Source organism: Notolepis coatsorum, assembly GCF_963971535.1.
Source record: "Notolepis coatsorum genome assembly, chromosome: 9".
NCBI lineage: Eukaryota > Metazoa > Chordata > Actinopteri > Aulopiformes > Paralepididae > Notolepis > Notolepis coatsorum.
The window spans coordinates 106312141-106337108 of record NC_140173.1 but is presented as its reverse complement, the minus strand read 5'-3'; the positions used below and the strand labels follow the sequence as shown (position 1 = coordinate 106337108).

The 24968-nt window shown below is 43.1% G+C and overlaps 1 protein-coding gene across 1 annotated transcript in view; it reads left to right on the top strand.

Annotated features, from left to right (window-relative positions):
- Positions 1–21923, top strand: part of kif11 (kinesin family member 11) — a 68285-nt gene extending 46362 nt beyond the window's left edge. The window contains exons 22-27 of the mRNA XM_084321491.1: positions 5258–5418; positions 6546–6664; positions 17424–17646; positions 17978–18138; positions 18443–18553; positions 21652–21923. Coding sequence (XP_084177617.1) covers positions 5258–5418; positions 6546–6664; positions 17424–17646; positions 17978–18138; positions 18443–18553; positions 21652–21738 — 862 coding nt within the window. The 3' untranslated portion in view covers positions 21739–21923. The remainder of the gene's footprint in view (positions 1–5257; positions 5419–6545; positions 6665–17423; positions 17647–17977; positions 18139–18442; positions 18554–21651) is intronic.
- The last annotated feature ends 3045 nt before the right edge of the window (positions 21924–24968 follow it).

Below are 24968 nucleotides of genomic sequence, written 5' to 3'. Positions count from 1 at the left end.
AAACGGTAATCCAATGGCTGGTATTGATAATATAATACTAACTACTGCACGTAGCTAACCGGAGCTAACACAGAACCGAACGTCACTAAAGCAAATATAATGACTTCCTTTCTGGGGTTTTTCAAAATAAAAGCGACGTCTAAAGCACCGGAAAATGTTTATTTTGTACATTATCTAACTTTAGTTGTAACGTTAGTTTAGGTTTGTGTTAACGTTAGATAATGTACAAAATAAATGTTTTCCGGTGCTTTAGAAGTCGCTCTTTTATTTTGAAACCCCCCAGAAAGGAAGTCATTATATTTGCTTTAGTGACGTTCGGTTCTGTGTTAGCTCCGGTTAGCTACGTGCAGTAGTTGGTATTATATTATCAATACCAGCCATTGGATTAATGTTTTCTAAATTGGGGAGGCCTTTAATCATCAAGGTAAGAGGATTTTAAGTCATGGTATCCATAAACTTCAATCTATTCGGATCCTTTGAATGAATGAGTGTCCACAAACACGGCTTCACGTAGAAATCACTGACTGCGCGCAGAGACGAGTGCTTAGGCAAAAAAAAATTCAGAGTATATTTGCTTAGAAAACGTAATTGTCGATCCGCGCTGCCAGGTGAAAAGAAGCGGTTGATTGGCTGGACGTGTGTCGGAGGAAGCACGTGATAGCCTCCACTCTCCCAGATGATCTGACTGTGGGGGGTAAGTGCGCAGCGACCAGGAAGGGGATTGGGAATTGGCATACGACTAACATTGGGATGGGGAGAAAATCAGAGGAAAATGGAGGGGAAAAAAGATTAAAAAAAAAAATACGTAATTGTCTAATTCAATTATTTTTTACTTCTCCACGTGGTAAATACACAGGTCACAACATGTTTACATGAACGTTTTGGAGTGTATTTGGTGACTGTAGGACACTGTAAGGGAACGTCGGGCTATTGCACCGCCCCACTTCCAGTGATGAAGCTAAGCTATGCTAACGGAGCGACTGTCCCCAAAGCTAAATGCACGCACAGAGACAAAAAAGGTATGTATCTTCTTGTCTAACTCCAGGGAATATGTTAAATAAGTGAATTTCCCAAAATGTTGGCGTTTTCCTTTAAGTTAGCTCCACTCCATTGCGAATTAAAAGGTAGCCAGCAAGCACAGCCCGTATTAGCTAGCTACAGTTGCTAGGTAGCTTACGTTAGCCACAGCTGCAAAAACGAATTTCAATGATGTTATGAGCTATCAGTAGCTAGCCAGCTAGATAACGTTAGACATAGGGATGGGTACCGAATTCGGTACTTTTGAGGTACCGAACTGAAACACGTCGGTACTACAGAGTATCGAATCAAGTGAGAAACCGTTTTTTTTTTTTTTTATTATTATTATTATTATTATTATAATTTTTTTTTTTTCATGTCAACATTCACTATATGCTTACCTAGGATTTGACTTGATTCAACAACAAAGCAGTCGGAGCAATGACGAGCCGAAAACTGTCGAAATTGTAGTTATTTGAAGTTTGGATTTTTCTTTTTTTACGACTGAGGTAGGTAAATAAAATTTCTTGAGACTAATGTACCGAAAAAAGGTACCGTTGGGTACCGGTATCGATTCACAGGTACCGGTATCGGTTCAAATGTGAAAGGTACCCATCCCTAGTACCTACCGAAACACGTCGCTACTACAGAGTATCGATTCACGTGAGATTCAACGGTGCCAACTTTCGGTACAATGGCTGGCAATGCGCACCAAAAAAAAAAGTCCGATGACGTCACGTTTTGTTGACCACAAAACGAAACTGCATGTTAATGTCAACGGCACAATACATGTTTTCAAACTCTCTTTGGGTGTTTGCAATTCATGGGGACTGTGGAGTCTCTGATATCTTGGTACAGTGGGCAGGTTGTTAGAAAGTGTAGCTCAGGTTCCACATCTGCTCTGTCTGACATGGCTGTTAGCCTAGCCACAGAGCGTCTTTAGAAGAGGCTCCGATTGAATCCGGGACACAATGGGACACTGGCTCTGTTCATGGTCACGAATGGATTCCAGCTTCATTTATTTACTACAGATGACAAACATGGTTTTTCTTTTTTACATACTTGCGCCACACGGAACAACTCATCACTACAGCCCAGCATCATATTACTGTAGCCAGTCTCTTGAACCACTACTGTCTATCTCCAAACTCGGGTCGCACCTGAACAATTATTTGCACTTGCACCAATGCTCCCGATTATATTTTGAGGTTGCACAGATACAATTTCGGTCGCATATGCGACCAATTCGGTCGCAATTTCAAGCCCTGCGTTAGCCCGTTGCTGCGCTAAGGGCTCGCGTCCACCTGCCTCATATTTATGACCGCACACGTCTTTTTTCTATGTATCCCAATGGGGAGCTAATAAAAAGCTAATAAAAAGCAAACGGCGAACTGTGGTGTCAGGCAATAACTATATATATAATTAATATACAATAAAGTTATTAAAATATGCTATAATATGTGCAAAACCGCGGCATGAAAAAACGCTAAAAGGATGGCTGTAGATTTCTTTCTGTCATCTACAAGATGTGCTTCATGCCAGCGCTGCCGGCGCACTATCAGTGTTTTTGTGAGCCAGGTGGACGCCGGCCCTAAAGCAAGTCTCTTCTCAGCCTCCTTAGCCAAATTTAAATGCCAAAACTATATGGCAAGGTCCGTGAGCAAGTGGAGAAAAACTCAGTACAATTAAACACTGCAACGACCACTGCAAACGAGTGAATCGCCAAGTAACGTTAAGGTCATTGCTACTGCTGTGACTACGGCTGAGCCCAAACGTTCAAACCTTCGTTCGTTACGTTGGCTTCCGAATTCTAAATCAACATTCGCATTTTTAATTTTTTATAAAAAAAAATTTTATTATATTTTTTTACTTTTTTTAAACAGACATATAAACAAACATGACAACACACGATAAGATATACAAGCATTAATTCACAGTGCATATCCAATGAAATTACCATTAGTCAAATGTCTTATACAGGATATACCCCTAATACCCGTTATCTAAAAACCTACATACATATGCTCCAGCTCGAACCCCCCCCCTCCCGGACCCCCCATTGGATAATCCAACCATTATAACTTGTTCCTAACCAGACACTACCATTATATGCTAGCTTTTATTCTCTCCACCACTTCTAACCACAATGTCATTTTGGATTCATTGAGACCCAAAATTCTTGCTGTAGATATTTCTTGATAAATCACATCGAGATATGTAAGAGTCCAGACCTTCCGGCACATTTTTTCCGGTTGAAACCATCGTGATGCTATCGGCTTTTTAGCCACTGTGATACCGGATAAAACCAATCTCTTTAGCTGTGGAGGTACTGCATGCTCAAAGACATCATTTAGCAGTAATACAGAGGGGTGTACAGGTATATCCAGAGTTAAGAGATTTGCTAATTGCTGGGTCATTTCTTTCCAAAATATCTTAACTGGTGGGCAGTCCCAGTACATGTGCATAAATGTCCCTTCGTCCCCATTTATACATAGGGAGCATTTGGAGTCTTGTTTAAGACCCATTTTGTTCAATCTTATAGGAGTTAAGTATGTCCTGTGAATATAGTTAAGATTGATTTGTTGATGGTCCGGGTTCCTTGATGCAAGTCGTACATTTGCCCAGGCCTCTTGCCAGTCAAAGTCTGTCTCCAGGTCTGGTATATCCCTCCTCCAGACTAAGTCTAGATGGAGGGTTTCATACGAGGCCGTTAGTAATTGATGATAAAGATCTGATACAAGATAAAAAAAATTGCGTATTTCATTGAAACTACAAAAACCCTGTTTGTTGAAAACGTCTCCTAATGAGTGTATGCCTTGCTTTTCCCATCTAGGGAATATTATGGGTTGTTTTCCAATCAAGAGTGCATTGTTATTGAATAAGGGAGTATGATTATGCCATTTATGTGGGGTAGAATTTTTTTTTTGTGTTTCGCGCCATATCCGGATCGCATGAGTGATTATGGGGTAATTTGGTGTATACTATGCCCTTCAGCCTATGTGGAGCTACTATATTTTCTTCAAAATTTCTCCAGGATACTAATGCTTTGGGATCAAACCATGTTGTTAGTGGTCTTAAAGTGTACGCCTTAAAGTAGTGGTAGAAATCTGGAAATGCCATACCTCCGTCTGCTTTGTTTCTCTGTTTTATTTTTTATACATTTCTATTTATTTTTGTTTTATTTTTTATACATTTCTATTTATTTTTCTATTCATTCTGTTTAAACCAATGGGGTTTTTCTTCACAGTTGCAGATAAAGATTAGGCTACACTAATATTATAGTATTAAAAGTAAACTGATTAGTTATATTCATTAAAGAAAGTTGATTTAGTTGGGCTGGGGCTTCTCCCTGGGCTGGGGCTGGAAAGTTAATTTAATAAAAATAAAAAAAGACTCATTTTATCAGATTAATCACTTTATTCAAATTGAGGATTTAGTTTTTCTCCCATCCCAATTTCGTCTCACCAATTCTCCCTTCAATTCTCCCCTCCCCTGTCTCGAACGTTGCTAGACTATGCCTCCCACTGGTCGGCTGCAGTGAGGACCAAGCCTTGCATCACGTGTCCCCTCTGGTACACGAGGAGGCAGCTGTCGCATCTTTTCACCTGCGTTAGTGGCGAGCGCCTTGCCCACTGTGCCACTTAGCCGCCCAAATTGAGGATTTAGTTTGAGGAGATTTATTAAAAAAAGAACTATACATTTTTTTTATTGATTTATTATTAATTTCTTTTTATTATTAAAAACAAAGGTTTGAACGTCCGTTCGAATCCCAAAAACAGGCTTCGGGGACAGCCTTAGCTGTGACTAGCTGCTCTAGTCTACTAGGTATGAAGGTATAGTCAAAATCCATACCGTAGCGCAAATTTATACCGTCCACCCCTACGTCAGACTGTCGCCTAGTGTCTTGACTACTTAAAGCTTTGTACAGAGAAATATGTATTTTATAACAGAGCTATGAAACATGTCTAATAAGCTGTACTAATAACATATACATAACATATAATAATAAATTACCATTACAGAGTTTCACAAATAACCAAAAATGAAGCTCGTCTGAACATTTATGAGTTATGCAGAGTTATTCCTCTTTGGGCAGAGATGTTAACAGTGGAACGTCATCCAACTCTCTGCGTAGGAGAACAGGCTGCCCTACCCCTCTGACACTTCACAGTAGAATACAGAACGTATTTGAATGTTTTTAGAATACCATGTGTTTTAATCCTCCTCTTCCTCCTTCAAGTGGTTGCAGTAAAGTGGAGTCCCAGCTCTCGGCACAGTCGGACCTCCTCTCCTCCACCTCCTCTTCTCTGGCCTCCTCGCTCCAGCAGAGTGCTGAGGAGACACAGCAGATGCTGGGGGAGAGCATTGGCAACTGCTCCTACCTCCACAGCTCCCTTACAGGTGGGGAATCTCACATCATCACTTAGAAAAACTACTAATATATATATACTTTGGGCGGGGGAAGGTGCGGCGACAGTGGCTCGTAATCCGGAGGTTCCCGCTCCGATTCCCGGGCAGAGTGTCAGAAGTGTCCTTGAGCAAGACTGTTAACCCCCAATTGCTCCCGATGAGCAGGTTGGCACCTTGCATGGTTGCTTCTGCTGTCTGTGTGTGAATGGGTAAAAATGTGAGGAACAAATTGTAAAGCGCTTTGGATAAAACCGCTATATAAATGCAGCCATTTACAAATATATGTAATTTGTTTTTTTGCACCATGAAATTGAGTGTTAACAATACATTCAAATAAACTACTATTTGGGAATTGCAGCACAAAATACAACTCAATTTGAAATGACAGCCTGCTAGATGAGTACAACCACCTTGGGATTCCAATTGTTTAATTTTCAAGCTAACATTTTTCAAGCAGATTGAATTTATTTATGTATATGGTTCAACTGAGTCCACTTCCTTATAATCACTAACTATCTCTATGGAGGTTGATCCTGCTTTTTGGCTAACTTCCTGTAAAAACTAGGCATTGCAGATAAAATATGAATTAACATCCAGCAATTGCATATCTTGTCATATCATTGTCAGAAACTTACTTTAGTGAAACGTTAAGCTGGAAGAGGAGAACGTTTACGAGCAAGCCGCCCTGTTACCTGCTATTTCCTGCTACTCACGGCCCACTTTGTGGACTTCTCTCCTGACTGGGAGACCCATGTTAATGACACAACACTATAAGTGATGGCTGTTGGAATGTAGAGCTACTTAAAGGAACACGCCAACCTTTTGGGAAATTTGCTTATTTGCCATCTACCCTGGAGTTAGACAAGCGGATGCATACCCTTTTCAACAGGGCTTTTGAGGTGATGAAATCACGACGCTAGGCTAATGTGTGGTTGTTCCCTAAGCCTAATGCATGCACAGAGAAGAAAAGGGTATGTATCTGCTTGTCTAACTCCAGGGTAGATGGCAAATAAGCTAATTTCCCAAAAAGTTGGCGTGTTCCTTAACACTTATTTTTAACAAAAAAGAAAATGTCACTTACAGCACATTCACTTTTCTTAACTCCCCCTCCATCATAGGCCTGGCGGAGCGTGACGGCCAGTGGTTCTCCAGAGCCATGGACCAGGCAGAGACTCAAGCCCAGGAACAGGTCTCCCTGCTGGAGAAGAGCACGGCTGCTGCTCAGGCTCTGCAGAAGGTAAACAACCTCTGTGTATATCATCACAATTGCTCAAGCCCTGCCCTCTTTTATTGATCCTCCAATCACAACTGTTGCTTTTCCTCGGACAAACAAATGAGGGAAGCAACAGTTGTGCTTGGAGGATCAGGAAAAGAGGGTGGGGTTTGAGGTTGGTCAATATATTTTGTCCATTGTGTGCAGCCCTGATGGATCATTCATTGTGGTAGGGGTGGGCGGTATAACGGTTGAACTGGTATACCGGTAAATATTTGACTCTACCGGCTGTACCACAAGCTACTTTTAGGCTCTTTGAATGTAAAAATACTTTTTCACATTTACAAATGTAACGCAGAAAGCTAGGGGAACTGAGCGGTCGGGTGGCGTAGCGGAGATTGCGCTCGTCACCAATGCAAGAGGCTGCGGTCTTGACTCCCGGAGTCAGCATTGCCCTGCGGCTTGGGCCGGTCGTCATACTAACTCGTTTGGCTGAGTTAGGGGGAGGGAAGTCGTGGGTGTTAATCTGGCAAAAAAAATAAAGCTAGGGGAACTGCGTGCTGCCATTAAAAGATAATAAACTAGTCAAGAAGTTGGCCTATTATTGGCTACTAAATGGGTATGCATGGTTAACACATTGACCGCCAGCAGCAGGAGGCACTGATCCCCCTTCATCGCCAGGTCTTTATTCAATGGATATAGTTTTAGACTGCAACATTTGCGAGTGCTTAAAATATATCTTATATTATAGCTATGGGTCTAATAACGTTGTCGACCCTCAGTGAGGTGCTTCCAGTCAACATGCCCAAAACAGATTGTTTTTTCATGTTTATTGAGTTACACAAAAATGCTGTTTTCGTGTATTCTCCCTGGAATTGCTCAGAAGCGGCCGGACTATGTTCATATTCAAAACGGTATGGAACGGAAATGTACGGATGAAAAAAATTTCTGTTTCTTGCACGTTGACCAGAAGCAACTCACTGAGACTCGACGGTGTCATTGGACCCATGGCTATGCTATAAAGTATAGGTTTAGCTCTACAAAGTACAACTACGTTTGCATGGGGTTGGTGGACGGCAAGGCCAGGTCACTTCCCGGAAGGGGCGTGGCACAATGTGTTAAGAGGGCAAAAAAAATGGCTGAAGACCAACCAGTCATGTGAACACATGTGACATATCTCTAGCCACTAGTATTTCTGTGTATTGCTGTTATGTATTTGTACATTTCTTACTGTTTTTATGTGTCCTGTTTTTATGTATTTGTACATTTCTTACTGTTTCTATGAGTCCTGTTTTTATGTTTGGGGACAACGGATGGAAATTAGCCTTGTGCTAAATCCGGCAATTTTTACACTCCAGTGTTCATTAATTTTGCATTGTCCCGTCCAAATAAACAAATTGAAAAAAGAAAAGCAAGCGGTGGAACGACATTACAGATTTCATGTTGAATGACCTAAACTAAAGTTAGCTGTTAATGTCAACTAAGCTGCTGAGCCAGTTACCCTTTCTTTCTCTCTGTACGTTCAATGATTTTAAGTAGCCAAATGTTTTTTTAATGTCCAAGTTGTGGTCGCTCAACTGGTCGTTTTGCAAGGGACGTTTTGTCGGTTCATGTAGCTACAACACAAAAGCCTACACCTGGTTGCACTGTGGGTCTGGACAGTTTCAAGCTGGTGGTTAGGATGGGTCAAATGCAGAGGAACAATTTCCTCACGGGCATTAATAAAGTAGAAGTTAATTTGTTTATTTTTTCCCCAGAGTTTAGGAGACAAATTATCTCTTAACACTATGACGACCGGCGCCCTGCGGCGATTTAGGCCTCAGAGGACAGAGGATTGTAAACAAACCGATGTACTTTCTTTTTTTTTGATCAAATTTTTTTATTGACATTCTCACAAAACAAGACAACACATTAAACACAATCACAATACATAGAACTTCACAAGAAAATAACAAAAACAATAATAATAATGACTAACAATTATACAGACAAGAGAAAAGAAACCAGAGTTCAACCTACTAAATTAATTCCAAGGGGTACTATCTAATAAATGGTCTTTCCCAGTGTTCAGTCCCGATTCCCGGCCGTGTGACCCCATATTAATAAAACGTACATCTCCAATCCACCACAAGGACCATTTTTTGGGGGAACACGACCTGAAACCAGAGCAATGAACCTTCATGAAAAAACAAAAACCTTTAGGTGTTCCATAGACTCACAGAGACCGTGTAAAAGTGGCCAAACAGTGAAGAACTAGTTAAATAGCTGCCCCCCCCATAATATCCCCAGCTAAACTCAAGATGACAAGACAAGGGACAAGACAGACAAAAACATTTCCTCCTCCCCCTCCCAAGAGACCGCCGGACTCACCCGAACACGCACCCCAACCCCGCTCAGCCGCACACTGCGGTCTTTACCTTCTCAGCTGCTGCGAACCACAGGTCAATTCCAGCCTGCCCCACCCCAATCACCCGGGCTGTGGATATCTCAAGATAAATCACATCCAATAGAGTTAGGGACCAGTTAATCATTGTAAGCTTCTCAGGCTCCTTCCATCTCATTGCTATTAGCTTCTTCGCTGCTGTGACGCCCGCTAGGACAACCCTTTTCAGTTGTACTGACGCGGGTAGTGTCGTTATATCGTTCAGGAGTAGCGTAACAGCTGTGAATGGGATAGTTAAGCCACACAGATCTGAAAGTTTGTCCGTTATTGACCTCCAGAAGCGGGCCACTGGTGGGCAATCCCAATACATATGCATATAAGTGCCTGTGGCCTTTTGAGAGCACAAAGTGCACCGAGAGTCGGTTATCAGTCCCATAGCAAATAGCTTCCTAGGTGTAAGATAGGTCCTATGAATATAATTACAATTAATTTGCTGGTGATTGGGGTTGCGGGAAGATAATGCCACATTTGCCCAAACATCATCCCAGTCAAACTCGGGGTCCAACTCCGGGATATCCACACGCCAGATTGTATCCAATGATAAATTTTTATACGTGGATTGAATTAAGAGCGTATAAAAGTCGGAGACAAACCCTCTGGATGTCGTCCTGTCCACTATGAGCCTGAGGAAGGGGTGTGGGTGCAAGGCTTGAGCCCACGGTACGCCATGCGCCCTCAGTGCTGACCTTAGTTGAAGGTAAAGAAAGAAGGACTCGCCGGGAAGATCATAAAATTCTCTTAAGTCCTGAAACGCACGGAGGCCGTTCTTATCATAAATATCCTCCAGAGTATGCACTCCCCTCCTTTGCCATTGAGGAATATTAACCGGCTTGTGTCCAACAAGTAATTGCTGGTTATTAAAAATTGGAGAGTCCAGGTGCCAAGGGCATTTAACCCCACACGACCTCTGTACATTACGCCACGTTTGGATCACGTGAGTTATGATCGGTCCATACCTCAGCCGGCATTTCGCAATAGAGACAGTGGAGTACACTACATCCTGCAATCTTAGCGGAGACACCGCCGCCGCTTCTAAGGAGCGCCACGATACAGCCTCTACAGGGTCTAGCCAGCACATCAGAGGTCTCAGTGAAAAGGACCAGAAATAAAGTTTAAAATCAGGGATTGCGAGGCCCCCATCTTGTTTCCTACGTTGAGTAGTAGCCCTTTTGATTCTCGGGCGTTTGTTATTCCAGACAAACTTAGATACCATCGATTGTACCTTGCGCCAGTGGTCTATTGGAGGGGGCAGGGGGAGCATTGAGCTAATAAAATTTATCCTAGGCAGGATGTTCATTTTGATTATGGAAGCCCGGGCTTGTAAGGAGTTAGGAAGGGACGACCACCTGTCTAGATCCTGGCGTATTTTATCATAAGTACCCGTGAAGTTGAACTTAGTAGTTTGGTTCAGCGTGGGGAATATCTCTATGCCCAGGTATTTAAAATGTTCTACTATGGGGATATCAGCTGGTAGTCGTACCGCCTTGGCCAGTTCATTAAGAGGTAGGCAGGCTGATTTGTTCCAGTTAATCTTAAAACCTGACAATTTACCAAAGTCGTCGATTATCCTCAATAATTTTGTGGCCGACCGGGAGGGGTCGTCCATGAAAATCAGCAGGTCATCCGCATAGAGAGCAATTTTGTGTGGAGTATTGTTGACCATTATGGGGACGATGTCCTCCGATTGCCTAATAAATTGGGCCAAAGGTTCGAGGGAAAGCGCGAACAGTCCCGGGCTCAGAGGGCAACCCTGTCTAGAAGATCTGGAGACTGGAAAGAGTGTGGAACAGTTTTTGCCTGTCAGTATCATCGCAGACGGCGAGGCATACAGGACTTTAATCATATGAATAAAACTCTTTCCAAGACCCATGACCTCAAGTACCTTCCACAGGTATGACCACTCAAGTCTGTCAAACGCCTTCATGGCATCCAAAGACAGAACTGTGGATGGAGTTGTATTGTCTTTACTGTTATCGATTACATGCAACAGCCTCCTAAGATTATCTGCAGCCAGACGCCCCGGGATAAAACCAGTTTGATCGCAGTGTACCAATACAGACATAAATCTCTGCAGGCGACGGGCCAGCACCTTGGCAAACACCTTTAAATCGGCCCCGAGAAGACTCAAGGGTCTATAGCTACCACAATCATTGGGATCTTTGTCCTTTTTGAGAAGTAAAGAAATCAACGCCATATTGACATCTCTTGAGAACTCCCCTTGTTCGATAGCGTAATTGATCATATCGAGCATCAATGGACCCAGTTGGTCCCAGAAAGCTAAATACACTTCGGGTGGAATACCATCCCAGCCTGGCGCCTTACCCCTCTGCATTTCAACAATAGTCTCCCTCAATTCTACGAGAGTAATCGGTCTCCCCAGTTCCTTGGCCTCTTCCTCAGAAATGTGGGGTATCTCAAGCCCGCCAATGAACGATTCAAATCTAGAGTCATCCAGATTACCCTCTGAGCTATATAACTGTGAGTAAAACTCTTTAAAAGTGTCATTGATCTTTTTCGAATCAGTAGTGACTGCACCCTGGCTCGTCCTAATCGAGGGGATATCTGAGAAATGATCATTTGAGCGTATTTTCATTGCCAATAGATGGCTAGGTCTGGAGCCGTGAAAATAGTAATTTTGTCTTGTCCTATGTATCAAAAACTCAGACTGTTGTTTAAGTATGGAGTTTATTTCTTTTTTGACTATCTTACGTTGTGTGTTTAGTCGCTCATTATAGTCAGTTTGCAAGGATGCGTATAGGTCCGCATATAATGATTCCAGTCCTTCTAGCTTTTTTGACCGGGATTTTCGCAAATTGGAGGCAAATAGTGTGACATGACCCCTGATGAATCCTTTCAATGCGTTCCACAGGACCCTAGGGTCTTCTACTGTGCCAACGTTGATCTGCAAAAATTCAGCTAGTTTACTCCTGAACTCAGAACAGAAGTCATCGTTCTTTAGCAAGGTCGAATTAAAACGCCATCTGGGAGCTCTTGCGGAGAGCCTGCCAAAGGTTGCCGTAAGGAAAATCCCCTTGTGGTCTGAGAGAGCCAAGGGAACCAATGAGACATCGAAACTATCAAACATATTAGGGGACGCGAATGCATAGTCAATTCTAGAGAAGCTTTTGTGTCTGGCTGACAGGTGAGAGTAATCTCTGAGGGTGGGGTTGCATAAGCGCCAGAGGTCTGTGAGCCCCGTGTCTTTGGCCCACATCCTGAGGGCCTCAGAGGCCCGTTTCTGGTCGCTCGTTTCAGAGGGCCCGGACCTATCCATCTCCGCATCCCAGCACGCATTAAAATCGCCACCCACAATGAGAGCGTATCCATTAAGTTCCAACATATTCTTCGTGATTGTATTATAGAACGCTGAATCAAATGTGTTAGGAGCATACAATGCTATTATAGCCATCTTCCTATGCAAGAATTCAACTTTTGCTATAGTAATCCTTCCCTCCGTGTCCGACCATACATCCAAGATTTTGATATCAAGGTTACGTCTTGTAACTATGACTACTCCTTTCGTCTTATCATCGGCTGAGGATGAGGAGATAACGTGATATTGCCGATTTGCCAGTCTTGACACGTCACCTACCATTAAATGCGTCTCACTAAGGAGAGCAAGGTCAATATTTCTCCTCTTCAATAGCCAAAGGACACTGGCACGCTTGTGTGGGGCGTTAAGCCCTCCTGCGTTCCAAATTAAAATATTCAATTTAGCCATGGTCGAGCTTGTATAAGTGCGTAGAGAACATACCCGTGCAGCCAGGCTGAGTACAGAGGTGGCGGGCCCGGACGGTCAATCCCAGGAGTTCAGAGGAGGAACACTTACACATATATAAGACAACAGTACATAGAACACATAAAAATACCACCCCAGCTACAGCCCCCCCTCCTTCTACTCTAAACCCTAACCCACCCGTCCTACTATAAGTTCCTCTATACCCACTCTCCAATCCCCACCCTATGCCCCATCCACTGAGGATGGTCATCTTCCTATCACTTCCCACTAGAGACATGGATCAATAAGACGCTTCCCACTCCCACCCCCCTCTAGATAAACCCCTAAGTAAACCCCCACTAGTCCAATAAACACAAATAATAATAAAATAAAATTCAATAAAGATATCGGTCGAAAACCACCTGAGCCCTGGCCCCAACATGAGACAACCATAATGGTAAAAATAGCCATTATTAAATAATAACTCTGCATCAACCTGCAGCCCTCTATTTCCGAATCTGCGCTTCAACATCACATTGTTATAGCCCAAAAAGGTATAGGAAAATTCAATACAAAATTAAATTAAAGCATCCCAGCCGATAGTCTAAGGCAGGTTCGGGTCACAGGTTAATTGTGCAAAATTGTGTGAACAGTGTCAATTAAACAATGACAAAAAAAAAGGAGGAAGGGAAAAAAAGGGGTTATGGTCAAAGTGCACCCCTTTAGCCGTCCCTCTGATCAGGCACAACGGCTGAAATGACCTAACCTATGTAAGAATAGAATTAAACACAATCATTCATTAATCAATCCGGGGATGGTAATAGGCAACACCTGACACCACCTGTCATCATACATTGTTTCAATAAAGATATCGGTCGGAGCAGTTAGTCCAAGGTAGGATCGAATCACAGTTAAATTGCTCATTCAAATGCCCTTAAAACAGCGACCTTAATTATTATACAATTACTCAGCATCAACCCTGTAACCAACTACCTTGGAGTCTGCATATTAATGTCGCAACGTTATAGCATAAGTGGATCACGGAAAATTCAAAACACATTTAAGGCAGATTAGCAGTTAGTCCAAGGTAGGATCGGATCACAGTTAAATTGCTCATTCAAATGCCATTGAAACAGCGACAATAATTATTATATAATTACTCAGCATCAACCTGTAACCATCTACCTTGGAGTCTGCATATTAATGTATCAACGTTATAGCATAAGTGCCTCACGGAAAATTCAAAACAAAATTAAGGCGAGTCAGCAGTTAGTCCAAGGTAGAACCGGATCACATTTAAATCGCGCATATAGATGACATAAAAACAGCGACAATAGGAAAGAAAAAAGAAAGGAAGAGGGTAATGGCTAGAGTGCAAGCCATATAACCATATAGCCATGAAGTGCAAGCCATACCCGACCCAACCTGTTATCAAATATTGTATATGCATATTCAACCGACCTTGGCATCTACTTTGGATCACCAAAGCTCAAAACAACCTGGATATAAAAATAAAAAGCATACCAGAAGTTAGTTAGGGACTCGGTCACTCTTGAACTGTGCAAACCAATGTCCCTTTGAGCAGCAACAGCAACCAAAATACGTAACCATTAACGAATGTCTCAGCGCAGACCATAGTCGAAGCCCGCTGGCTAGCCCGAGGCTAGCGCGTAAGTTAGTGACGAATCCGGATAGCACGTTAGCCTACTATGTACATTGTTCAGCTAGCTCGTTAGCTTCCAAAGAGGCGATACACAAGTACGACCATGAGGTCAGCTTTAGCAAGTAACCGAAGTCATTGGGAAGCCCCGCTAGTTGGATGGGCAGAGGACAGTTAGCATGTCTGGGCATGACAGCAAGTGTTTGTGAATAGTCGACCTAATCAATGTATATAGGCCCAAACCGCCAAGTCACTCACCCTCCATAGATATCAAGCAACAGACTCGGGTGTCTCCGCGAGATATTCCTTCGCTTTAGCCAACGACCAAAACAACCGCTGACCACCGACCTTCTCCAACACAGATAATTTCGCGGGAGCGAATAACGTGGGCCTCAGGCCTAGGTTCCATAGCTTAGTCAGGACCACCTTGTACTCGGCTCTCTGAGCTTGAACCTCCGGTGTAAAGTCCTCGAAAATGGCCACTTTGTGATCGCCAAGCCTCAGAGTACCCCTTCTGGTACGAGCCGACCGCATGATGATTTCTCTCTGTTGGAGTCTGTTCAGCTTGACTATGATGGGCCTCGGTTCTTTGTTCACGCCGGGAGAAAACCTGCCCGCTCTGTAGGCCGACTCACAGATAGGAGGCGAGGGGAGGACGTCCGTCCCTAGTATCTTCTGCAGCAGTTCGGGCATGGTCTCAGAGAGACGGCCTTCACCGCTGGTCTCCGGTACTCCAACAATCCTGACGTTGTGGCGTCTATCCCGGGACTGCATCTCCTCCATCGCCGACTGTAGTTTGTTGACTTCAGCCTGCCTAGCCAGCAGGGCGGATTCAAGACCCGCCATCTTCTCACACTGTGATGATACCTCCGTCGTTAGCATGGCTAGTTCGTTAGCATTAGCCGATGAGGCAGCGTGAATCGTCTCCATCTTGTCTGTCAGCGGGACTACCGCCAGCCGTATTTCTTCTGATATCTCACGACGGAGGCTGATACAGAAATCCGCCAACACTTTCTTCTGTGCTTCAGCGATGCGTGCCTCAGAGTCTGCGTGTACTTTCTTCTGTGCTTCAGCGATGCGTGTCTCAGATTCTGCGTGTAGCTTGGTCATGACCAAGAGTACAGCTTCGCTTAACTCCCCGACAGCGGGAGACGGTGCGGCCATGCTCGGCGGTGTCGGTGTCGCGCCTAATTCTTTCATGGCTCTGGTTTCCACCCCCGCCATCGTAGAAAGTCGAAAAAAGTTGGTGAATGTATACTAAACACGACGACCTAGCAAACGGATAAAAAACAAATAAAAATAAAATAAAGACTAGTGGGGAGAAACGTATATTCAGCACGGTAGAAGGGAGCTCATGTGAAACACGTCTACTCCATGATCGCTCAGCCCTCAAACCGATGTACTTTCTAAGAGCTTTATATATAATTTATAGTATTGCTATCTGTCCATTCTCATTGTCACTTGAGTGCATAAACCGTGCCTTCATAATGGCTTAAAGGATAACGCCAACATTTCGGGAAATTAGCTTATTTAACATCTTCCCTGGAGTTAGACAAGAAGATACATACCTTTTTTGTCTCTGTGCGTGCATTTAGCTTTGGGAACAGACGCTCCGTTAGCATAGCTTAGCTTCATCACTGGAAGTGAGTAGGGGCCGGAGCCCGACGTTCCCTTACTGTGTATAGTTTGATTGATTGATTGAAAAGTTTATTAACAGATTGCAGAATACACTCCAAATACAACTCCAAAACGTTCATGTAAACATGTTGTGACCTGTGTATTCACCATGTGGAGAAATAAAAAATTATTGAATTAGACAATTACGTTTTATAAGCAAATATACTTGCCCAACCACTACTGTATGAGCGCAGCCAGTGATTTCAACGTGACGGCGTGTTTGTTTACATTCTCATTCATTCAAAAGATCCGAACCGATTGAAGTTTATAGATACCATGACTTGAAATCCTCTTACCTTGACGATTAAAAGCCTCCCCAATTTAGAAAACAGTAATCCAATGGCTGGTATTGATAATATACTACTAACGCTCGGAGCTAACCAGCAACCGGACAATCAAGCAGATAACGAGAGCAATGACTTCCTTTCTGGGGGGTTTCAAAATAAAAGAGCGACGTCTATAGCAGCAGAAAACGTTTATTTTGTACATTATCTAACGTTAACACGAACCTAAACTAACTTTAGGTTAGTTGTAACGTTAGTTTAGGTTCGTGTTAACGTTAGATAACTCCAGGGAAGATGTTAAATAAGCTAATTTCCCAAAATGTTGGCGTTATCCTTTAAAGAAAATAAAAATCCATCGGTTGGTTGTCATTTTATAGCGTCGTGATTACTATTATTGATTAGCAATACAGTGTGCGTTCAATATAGCATTTTCACTGATCGATCACGATACGTTATAAACAATGTCCAATCCAGCTGTAATTTGGGGTAATATTATCCTACAGTCAGGCCATGTGATCGCCGGCAGCATTTCCTCACCAGTCATCGGATTCTGGTAGATCGATATGCACATTGGCTAATCATAAATCCCATTATTCCACGCTGAAAAAAAAGTTCGGCAGGCTGATCCAAGATGGAGGGTCTTCTTTTGGAATCAAGGATCTATGATCCGCCCACAGATCTGTAAAAGCATTTTTATTTAATTTTGTATCCCATCAATGATACTGCAGTGGAGCGATGGCGCCCCTAAGCGGATCTGGCCGGTACTGCATGTTTCGAAAATCAAATATGTGGAAAGATCCTGCTAGTGGATCGGGTACCTAATAAGCGTTATAAATATGGAATAAAACAATAACAACTTGCCACGAGTATATACGTGGCTCTGGTCCACAACGCTCTTTTTCGAAACACGTATATACTCGTGAACGGACGCCATAGTGTTAACGCTTCCTCCCTCTCTCTCTCTCTCTCTCTCTCTCTCTCTCTCTCTCTCTCTCTCCAAGAGTGTAGAGGCTTGGTCTGCAGAGCAGCTACAGGGGTCCAGGACAGACCTGGCTCAAAGGCAGAGTGAATTGACTCAGGCTACTGAGACCGTCCAGAACCAAGCCTCCATGGACCACAACCTCCTGGACGAGCAGCAGGCTGTGGTCCAGGGCCACATCGACTCTGGCATGGGGGAAGTCCATCGCTTCCTGGAGGAGGAGCTAAGACTAGATGTCCCGACGGGTAAAGACGAGTTGAAGCCTCCACACGAATAGCTGTTTTCTTTTTTTATACCGATAGTCTATCCCAAATCATTTGGATGGCAAACGTACAGTATCTCAAAATATGCAACCTCTTACTGTCTTTCGTCTCTGTAGAATGAGTATAGGGGTGTGTACCTGCTGGGAAGGCCTCTATGTATGCATATTCAAGGTTTATCATACTATATATTGTAGGGGAGTATGTGTCCACAGACTTGGGTTCAACGTTTTCCTGTTTAGGGGGGGGGGGGGGGGGGTACAGAAGGTCTCAGTATTATACTAGTCTCTTAACAAGCTGTTTCACCCTCCTCTAGGTATGACCCCTCAGCGGAGAGAGTTTCTGTATCCCAGGGTGTGGGCCGAGTCTCGTAGCCGCATGGGGTTGCTCGAGGAGCTGCGTGGGCGACAGGAGGGGGCTCCCCTGCCTCAGTGGGACTTAGTGGAAGAGGAGGAGGACCCATCACAGCTTAATCTGGTACAAACACAGGGTTCATGTCTTTATTCCTAATAGTCATCAGGAGCCTTTCTCGTTAGAATTCATTGACCTTTTAAATTCATTTTATATAATTAGCTTAATTCGTATAAAACATAGCGGTGAACAATATGTGGCATGGTGGGCTCCTCTGGCTCACTCTTCAAACACCTTATATTGGATAGAGGGGAAGAGTTTTAAAATTATATTTATTTATTATATTAGCATGCATGCTTTTTTCTTTTTTTTCTTATTATATAAACAACCTAAAATATTCTGATGAAATAAAAATGTTTTATTTCTTTAGGACTCTCTAGAGGATGAGATGAGCAATGAAGCAGAGTTGAGCTCCAGCGAGCCCTCCTACGTCGACGAGAACCTGATCTGCAACAACGGTGCCAGAGTGCCCTTCTTCAAGGTGAACAGCAACATCAGTGAAATGGTCAAAAGATTAAAGGGGAATACCACCCATATGTTGTTCCTGTGCACCAGAAGGATAGTTCAGTCCGTATTTATGCTCCTAACGCTAGAAATCAGAGTGAGAACCCTCCAATTGGTGATGTAAAACCTGCGGCTGCTCCATAGACGATGAAACTTTGAGGCCATTTGTGTGAGCTCTTACACCCAAATTAGGTTTATATTCTAGCATCACATCTAGGGATGCACCGATCCGGCTTTTTCAGTCCCGATACGATACCTGGGCTTTGGGTATCGGCCGATACCGAGTACCAATCCGATACCCATTGTTCAATTAATAAACTGTATGCCTCACTGTCTGGAAGAGATTGGGATTATTCTTTTGTGCAAGGCAACATCAGGCTTGCCTTAAAACATTACTTTCCTAACTTGGTGAAACAAAATGTAACAAATTAACACATAGATATAAATGTACTGAATTGTTATTTCTTATTATATTATTATACATTTTTTAAATATCAATATCTGATAGGTGCATCCCTTTCACATCACATACTAACCTTGTACCGTCTGTTACTAGTGTGCACTCTGCTACTAAGGAATCTACCTTGCCTATATTATTACCTAATATGCACTCAAGTCTGTAGCCACCGCAAGTTCAACACTGTTTGACAAACATTGTTATTTAGCTGGCAGAGTTGTACCCTTCCTGCTGACCTAAATGACTAAATGTAAATGTAGTTCACCTAGAGAATGAAAACATGCCTCCTATTATTTATGCTTGGATCACTGATTGGGCCCTTTAACACTTCCGGCACCAACAGCAGAGGGCGCTGTGGCCCTTCAGCGCCAGTGCTTTATCCAATGTAGGATGTTACTTATTTGCGAGTGCTTAAAATATATCAAATATAATAGCAATAGATCTAAATAACACGGTGATCGTCAAATGAGTTGCTTCCAGTCAACATGCACGAAACAGATAATTTTTTCATACATACATTTCCGTTTTATACCGTGATGAATATCAATATATTTCTAGTTCTCTCATCTCAATAAACTCGAGCAAATCGAGCTTCAATGTATTTTGTTAGAAATCGTGCCATTTGTCGCTTGATTTATTATCGTTTTCAAATAAACGCTAGATTATCGATATTATGTGTCCTCATGCACGAACAGAAGCGGGGTCTGAAAAATCGCTTCTTTGTACTTTGTTTGTCGCGAACCACACACACGCGCGCGCGCTCCGATGGCGGTGAAACGAACATCTGATTAACCCAAGATTCGTAATATAAAGTCCTTACCTCACATCTGATGTCCTGCAAAAAGATTAATCCAATTCCTGATCGCCATTCCAAATATTGATTGCCTTTATTGATCCAATGTTATATATATGTTAGATATTATCGGCCGATATCGGCATTAAAATGTGATATCGGAAAATATCTTATCGGTTTTAAATTTTTTTTTTTTTTTAAACTTTGGCCATTTCCCTGGCTCTTTTATACGTTTATCGCATTTATACTTGGTCAAGTTCGACCGACAGAAGCAGGCTGAAAGGGTTCAGATGGGGGGGAAGACACTCTGGGAAAGGCACGGCTGCAGTCCAGGATTCGAACTCGCTCAGCCGCAGATCCGTGACGAGCACGGTTGTCCACGGCGCTGAAATAGCACTCGCGGTACGTGGTGAGCTACTGGAGCTCTTTTATAACATTTCTATAGAAATGATGTCCGATATTATCGGCCGATATCGGCATTAAAATGTGATATTTGTTGATATCGGTATCGGAAATTAAGAGTTGGACAATATCGGTATCGGTCAAAAAGCCAATATCGAGCATCCCTAGTTATAACTATACTGCATGCCCGAGAAGGAAAACCTGGACCGGACTTCTTAGATTGATGCAGAGCCCCAGCCAGAGGGATTCCAATGATGTGCAATACCATCCGGGAGACGATAGGTGGCGGTATTTGCCCTTTGCGAGCTCAGACCCATTCCCAATGATAACGTCAGGCTGGATGGATGAAAAATGAATGGATATAGTGAATAAAATAAATATCGATTAAAACCCGAGATTTCTCGGGTTTGGCGCCCATAGCATGGCGAGTTAACCTGGACGTGTCTATTTTTTTACCAAACGCTTCGTGCGTTTTGCGAATCTGATTGGCCACGCACGTTTCTGGTCATGTGACATGTGCGCCCAATCGCATGACGAGCAGTGTATTAGCCCATTTCCGCGTCGAACTCCCTGCACACGACCTAACGCCTAGTTTATCACTGGTTAAGCTTAGGCGACTCTTTCGCAGTTGGTTAAGGTTAGAGTTTGGAATCAGGGCTGGCGTTCTATTGCCATGCTCTAAGACAAACTCTAACCTTAACCAACTTCGAAAGAGCACCTAAGCTTAACCGTCCAAAGAACTTGCCGTCACACGATTGGGCGCACATGACCAGAAACGTGCGTGGCCGAGGCGGTCAGGTGGCGTAGCGGAGATTGCGTTCGTCACCAACACCGGAGACGCTGGATTCGCCTGTTCGAATCCAGCTCACAGCTCCGGCGTTGTCACCAGCTTGGCTGGCCGTTCACACTAATACAATTGGCTGTATTAGAGGGTGGGAAAGCTGGCGGGGTGGGTCCGGGTCGTTGTAAACAGCGACTCCTACAGTTCGGTCGGGGCGCCTGCTCAGTGCGGATAGGATCTAAGGGGGGTAGTGTGATCCTTCCACACGTTACACCCTCTCAGTGAGAGTCCGCGCTGCCAGGTGAAAAGAAGCGGTTGATTGGCTAGACGTGTGTCGGAGGAAGCACGTGATAGCCTCCACTCTCCCAGACCGACTGTGGGGGGTAAGTGCGCAGCGACCAGGAAGGGGATTGGGAATTGGCATAACGACTAACATTGGGATGGAAGAAAATCGGAGGAAAAAGGAGGGGGGAAAAAGATGTAAAAAAAAAAACGTGCGTGGCCAATCGGATTCGCAAAACGCACGAACAGTTTGGTAAAAGTTATGACGCAACCCGGACTATCTCTGGTTTGGCCTCCAAAGGGAACAGTGACCGTGTGAATATCTGTATTAATTTCTTGCCGTTTCTTTCCCCTTTTCAGCAAAAGAAGTCTAAGAATAAGACGACCAACGAAGCTCCGACAACCCCTCGAGCGTCCAGGCTGCCTCTCCGTAATCTGCAAATTTAACCAGCATTTTTTATCTGCAGCTTTGTTGTTGTTTTTACTTGTTTTTAATGTTTATTATTAAAACATTTTATTCTTATGTACATATAGTTTTTTTTTTTGCATATATATATATATATGTTTTTTAAGATTCTTAATTAGTACATTAATTTGAGTAGTGGAAAAGTAAATAAAGTATACTTCCTACTCCTTTTCGAACATGTATCGAATCTTTTCGAACTCTGTATCTACGCCAAGGCAGTATATCGGCGACGGCAATCACCGTCGACCTTTCCCCCTGTGTCACTCTCCTCCCCCCTCCCTGTTGATCGGGGATCCCCCTCCCAATCAACAACCCTAAAACGCAGGGTGCCAAGCCCCCCCATCTTTCCTCCCTTGTGTCACTCTCCTCCTCGCCCCTCCCTCTTGCCATGTCATCACCAAAGTACCAGCCACCCTTTTCCCCCTCTCCCTCCTCTCCCCTGTACCAAACCCCCCTGTTCTTTAAACTGCATGGTAGAAAGTCTCAACAACACCCTATCAAAAAACAGTTTAGTTAGTTAGTTAGTTTAGTTTAGTTTATTTGACAATTATTAAAATACATTATGTTACAACAAGTCATGCATCCTAAAATTATCAAGGATAGCACAAAAAAGTCAGACTTATTTCCATTGTGGTCCTTGGTCTCAGCAGCACATGGTATTTACATAAACATGTATTACACATATTACCATCAGCCTACAGTATATTGCTAAAAATAGAATTAAAAAGTTAAATACAACATTATTAATAAAATATTCAAATACAAAATTTACAGACACACTAAAACTACACTACATTAAAAACTAGAACCTTCCTTAGTTACTCTGGGACATTTTCTAGGAGCCATTTCCTAACGTTCACCTTGAAACTATACAGGTTCAAGATCTGTTTGCTGGTCAAAGGCAACTCATTCCATTCCTGTGCTCCTTTGTGAGCAAATGAGCACTGTCCCATCTTTGTTCTACACCTTGGAGGATGCAGGTTTGCTACGCTAGATCTCGTTCTGTGGCTGTGATTCACTAACACTAGGAAAATAGTTACTAAAATATTTGGGGGCCCTGTTATTTATTATTTTGTGTACCATGTTGAGCCTAAGCTGGGCTACTCTGGCCTCAACTGGTAGCCAGTTGAGCTCCTGAAAATGTCTCCTCCCAACATGATCACGAGGTCCTAGGCCCATCACAACCCTGATCAGCTTATTCTGTGACACCTGTAGTTTCTTCTTTAATGAAGCTGACAGTCCCTCAAACCAGGCTACACTAGCATAATCAAAATGACACTGCACCAGGCTGTTGGCCAGTAGTCTAAGGCTTTTCCTGTCAAGAAGATTGGCCTTTCTAGCCAAAAACCTGGTGCGGGCATTTACCTCAATCGGGAGCCTTTTTTAATCTGGGCTTAGATTTGAACAAAATAGATTGTTTTGCCTTTTGTGAAGTGAGAGCCTATTGTCAGACAGCCAATTCCTAACCTTAGAGAGTTCCTCTCCTAGCATTCTTTGGGGTGTACTCGGATCCTTATTGGAGATGAGCAAAGCTGAATCATCTGCAAATAAGAATAAATTACAAGAACATGCTTCTCTCATATCATTTATGTACAATAAAAATAGCAATGGTCCTAAAACACTTCCTTGCGGCACCCCACAAACTATTGGTTTGGCAGTCGACAAAAAACCATTGACCTCTACCACCCTCTGGTCCCTGTCTCTCAGATATGAGGCAATCTACTTTACAGAATGGAGTGCAGCTGGGCGTATGAGGGTAAAGGGAGGGGTGGATGGAGAAGAAGAGGATGAGGAGTGTAGTGGGTGGAGAGGGGGATGAAGAGCGTGTGGAGAACGTGAGGGGAAAAGGAGGGGGAGTGAAGTATGCCCGTGCTGTGATTATGACATATATTCTCTCCCCACCGTATGTATAGTTCTCTCCCACCCCCTCCTAATGTACAGTCCCCTCCCCATCATATGTATATACTCTGTCAGGATCTATGGGTAACAGTAATGTATATCTGCATATTGTATGTCACAAATGTAACGATACTAAATACCTGTGTCATGTATGTCCCTATGCCATAAATGTCATGTATGTTGTGTATGTCATAAATGTCACTATTAATTGAAAATGGGGGACCCTGATGTAAACAAGACAAACGTCTTTCTCTGGTCTGCATCCCCTTAACAATTGTGTGTATTGAGCCGTACTGTATTGTACCCATTCTGCAATCTGTTAAATAAAGTTTTCATTCATTCATCCCATCTTGAAAAATGGCCGCCATCTTGAATTTTTAAGTGGCTAACAGGTTTTATCAAAAGAGCACTACCTAAGGAGTATGTGTGCTAATTTTGGTGCTTGTATCCGGAAGTGAACGATTTGCCTGTAATTCGCAGTTAATCTGCCCCACTATACTGGTCTATTGAAGGTTCCAAGCCACATTCTAAGGAAAAACTGGGATGCAGCCTTTGCAAACTATGGTATACACAATACATCATTTGAACTATAGACGATACTGAATTTGAACTATACACAATACTGAAAAGTTACAGTATGTAGATTTGTATGACAAAGTCAGTCAACCCTTGGAATCAGTTTAATTTAATGAATTTAAAACTGCATTGATATTACGTAAAAGCAAACTGGCAATAGAAAAGATGTTCAAAATTATCTAGTTCCCTTAAAACGCTAATGCTATGAACGTGCGGGCGGGGTTACTGTTCCCTACCATCGTTGCAAAGCCCTACCTCGCCTGAGCACCCAAACCCCGCCCGCACAGCTCGGATTGTCCCAGAAAATAAACTACACCATTCCCAATGGAGTGCAATACCAGCTGGAAGGCGTAGGCGGCGGTATTTGCCCTTTTGCGAGCTCAGACCCATTCCCAATGATAACATCAGGCTGGATGGATGAAAATGAATGGATATCGCTAATAAAAGAAATAACGACCAAAACCTGACTACTTGTGATTGGCGCTCAAGCGATGGTGAGTTAACCCGACTATACTCGTGATTGGCGCTGAATGAGTTAATGTCTGATTCACGACATGAATGACTGGAGGTAAGTGCCAGGCCAAGATATGTGCACAGCTATATATAGTTTCTAATAGAGAGACTCAGTGATGTTTGATATCTGAGTTGAGTGCTTAAATCAGAGCATTATTAATAAAAGAAAAGGGTGATATCTATTCCCACATCTCTATCAAAATAACACGGATCTTAATCCAGT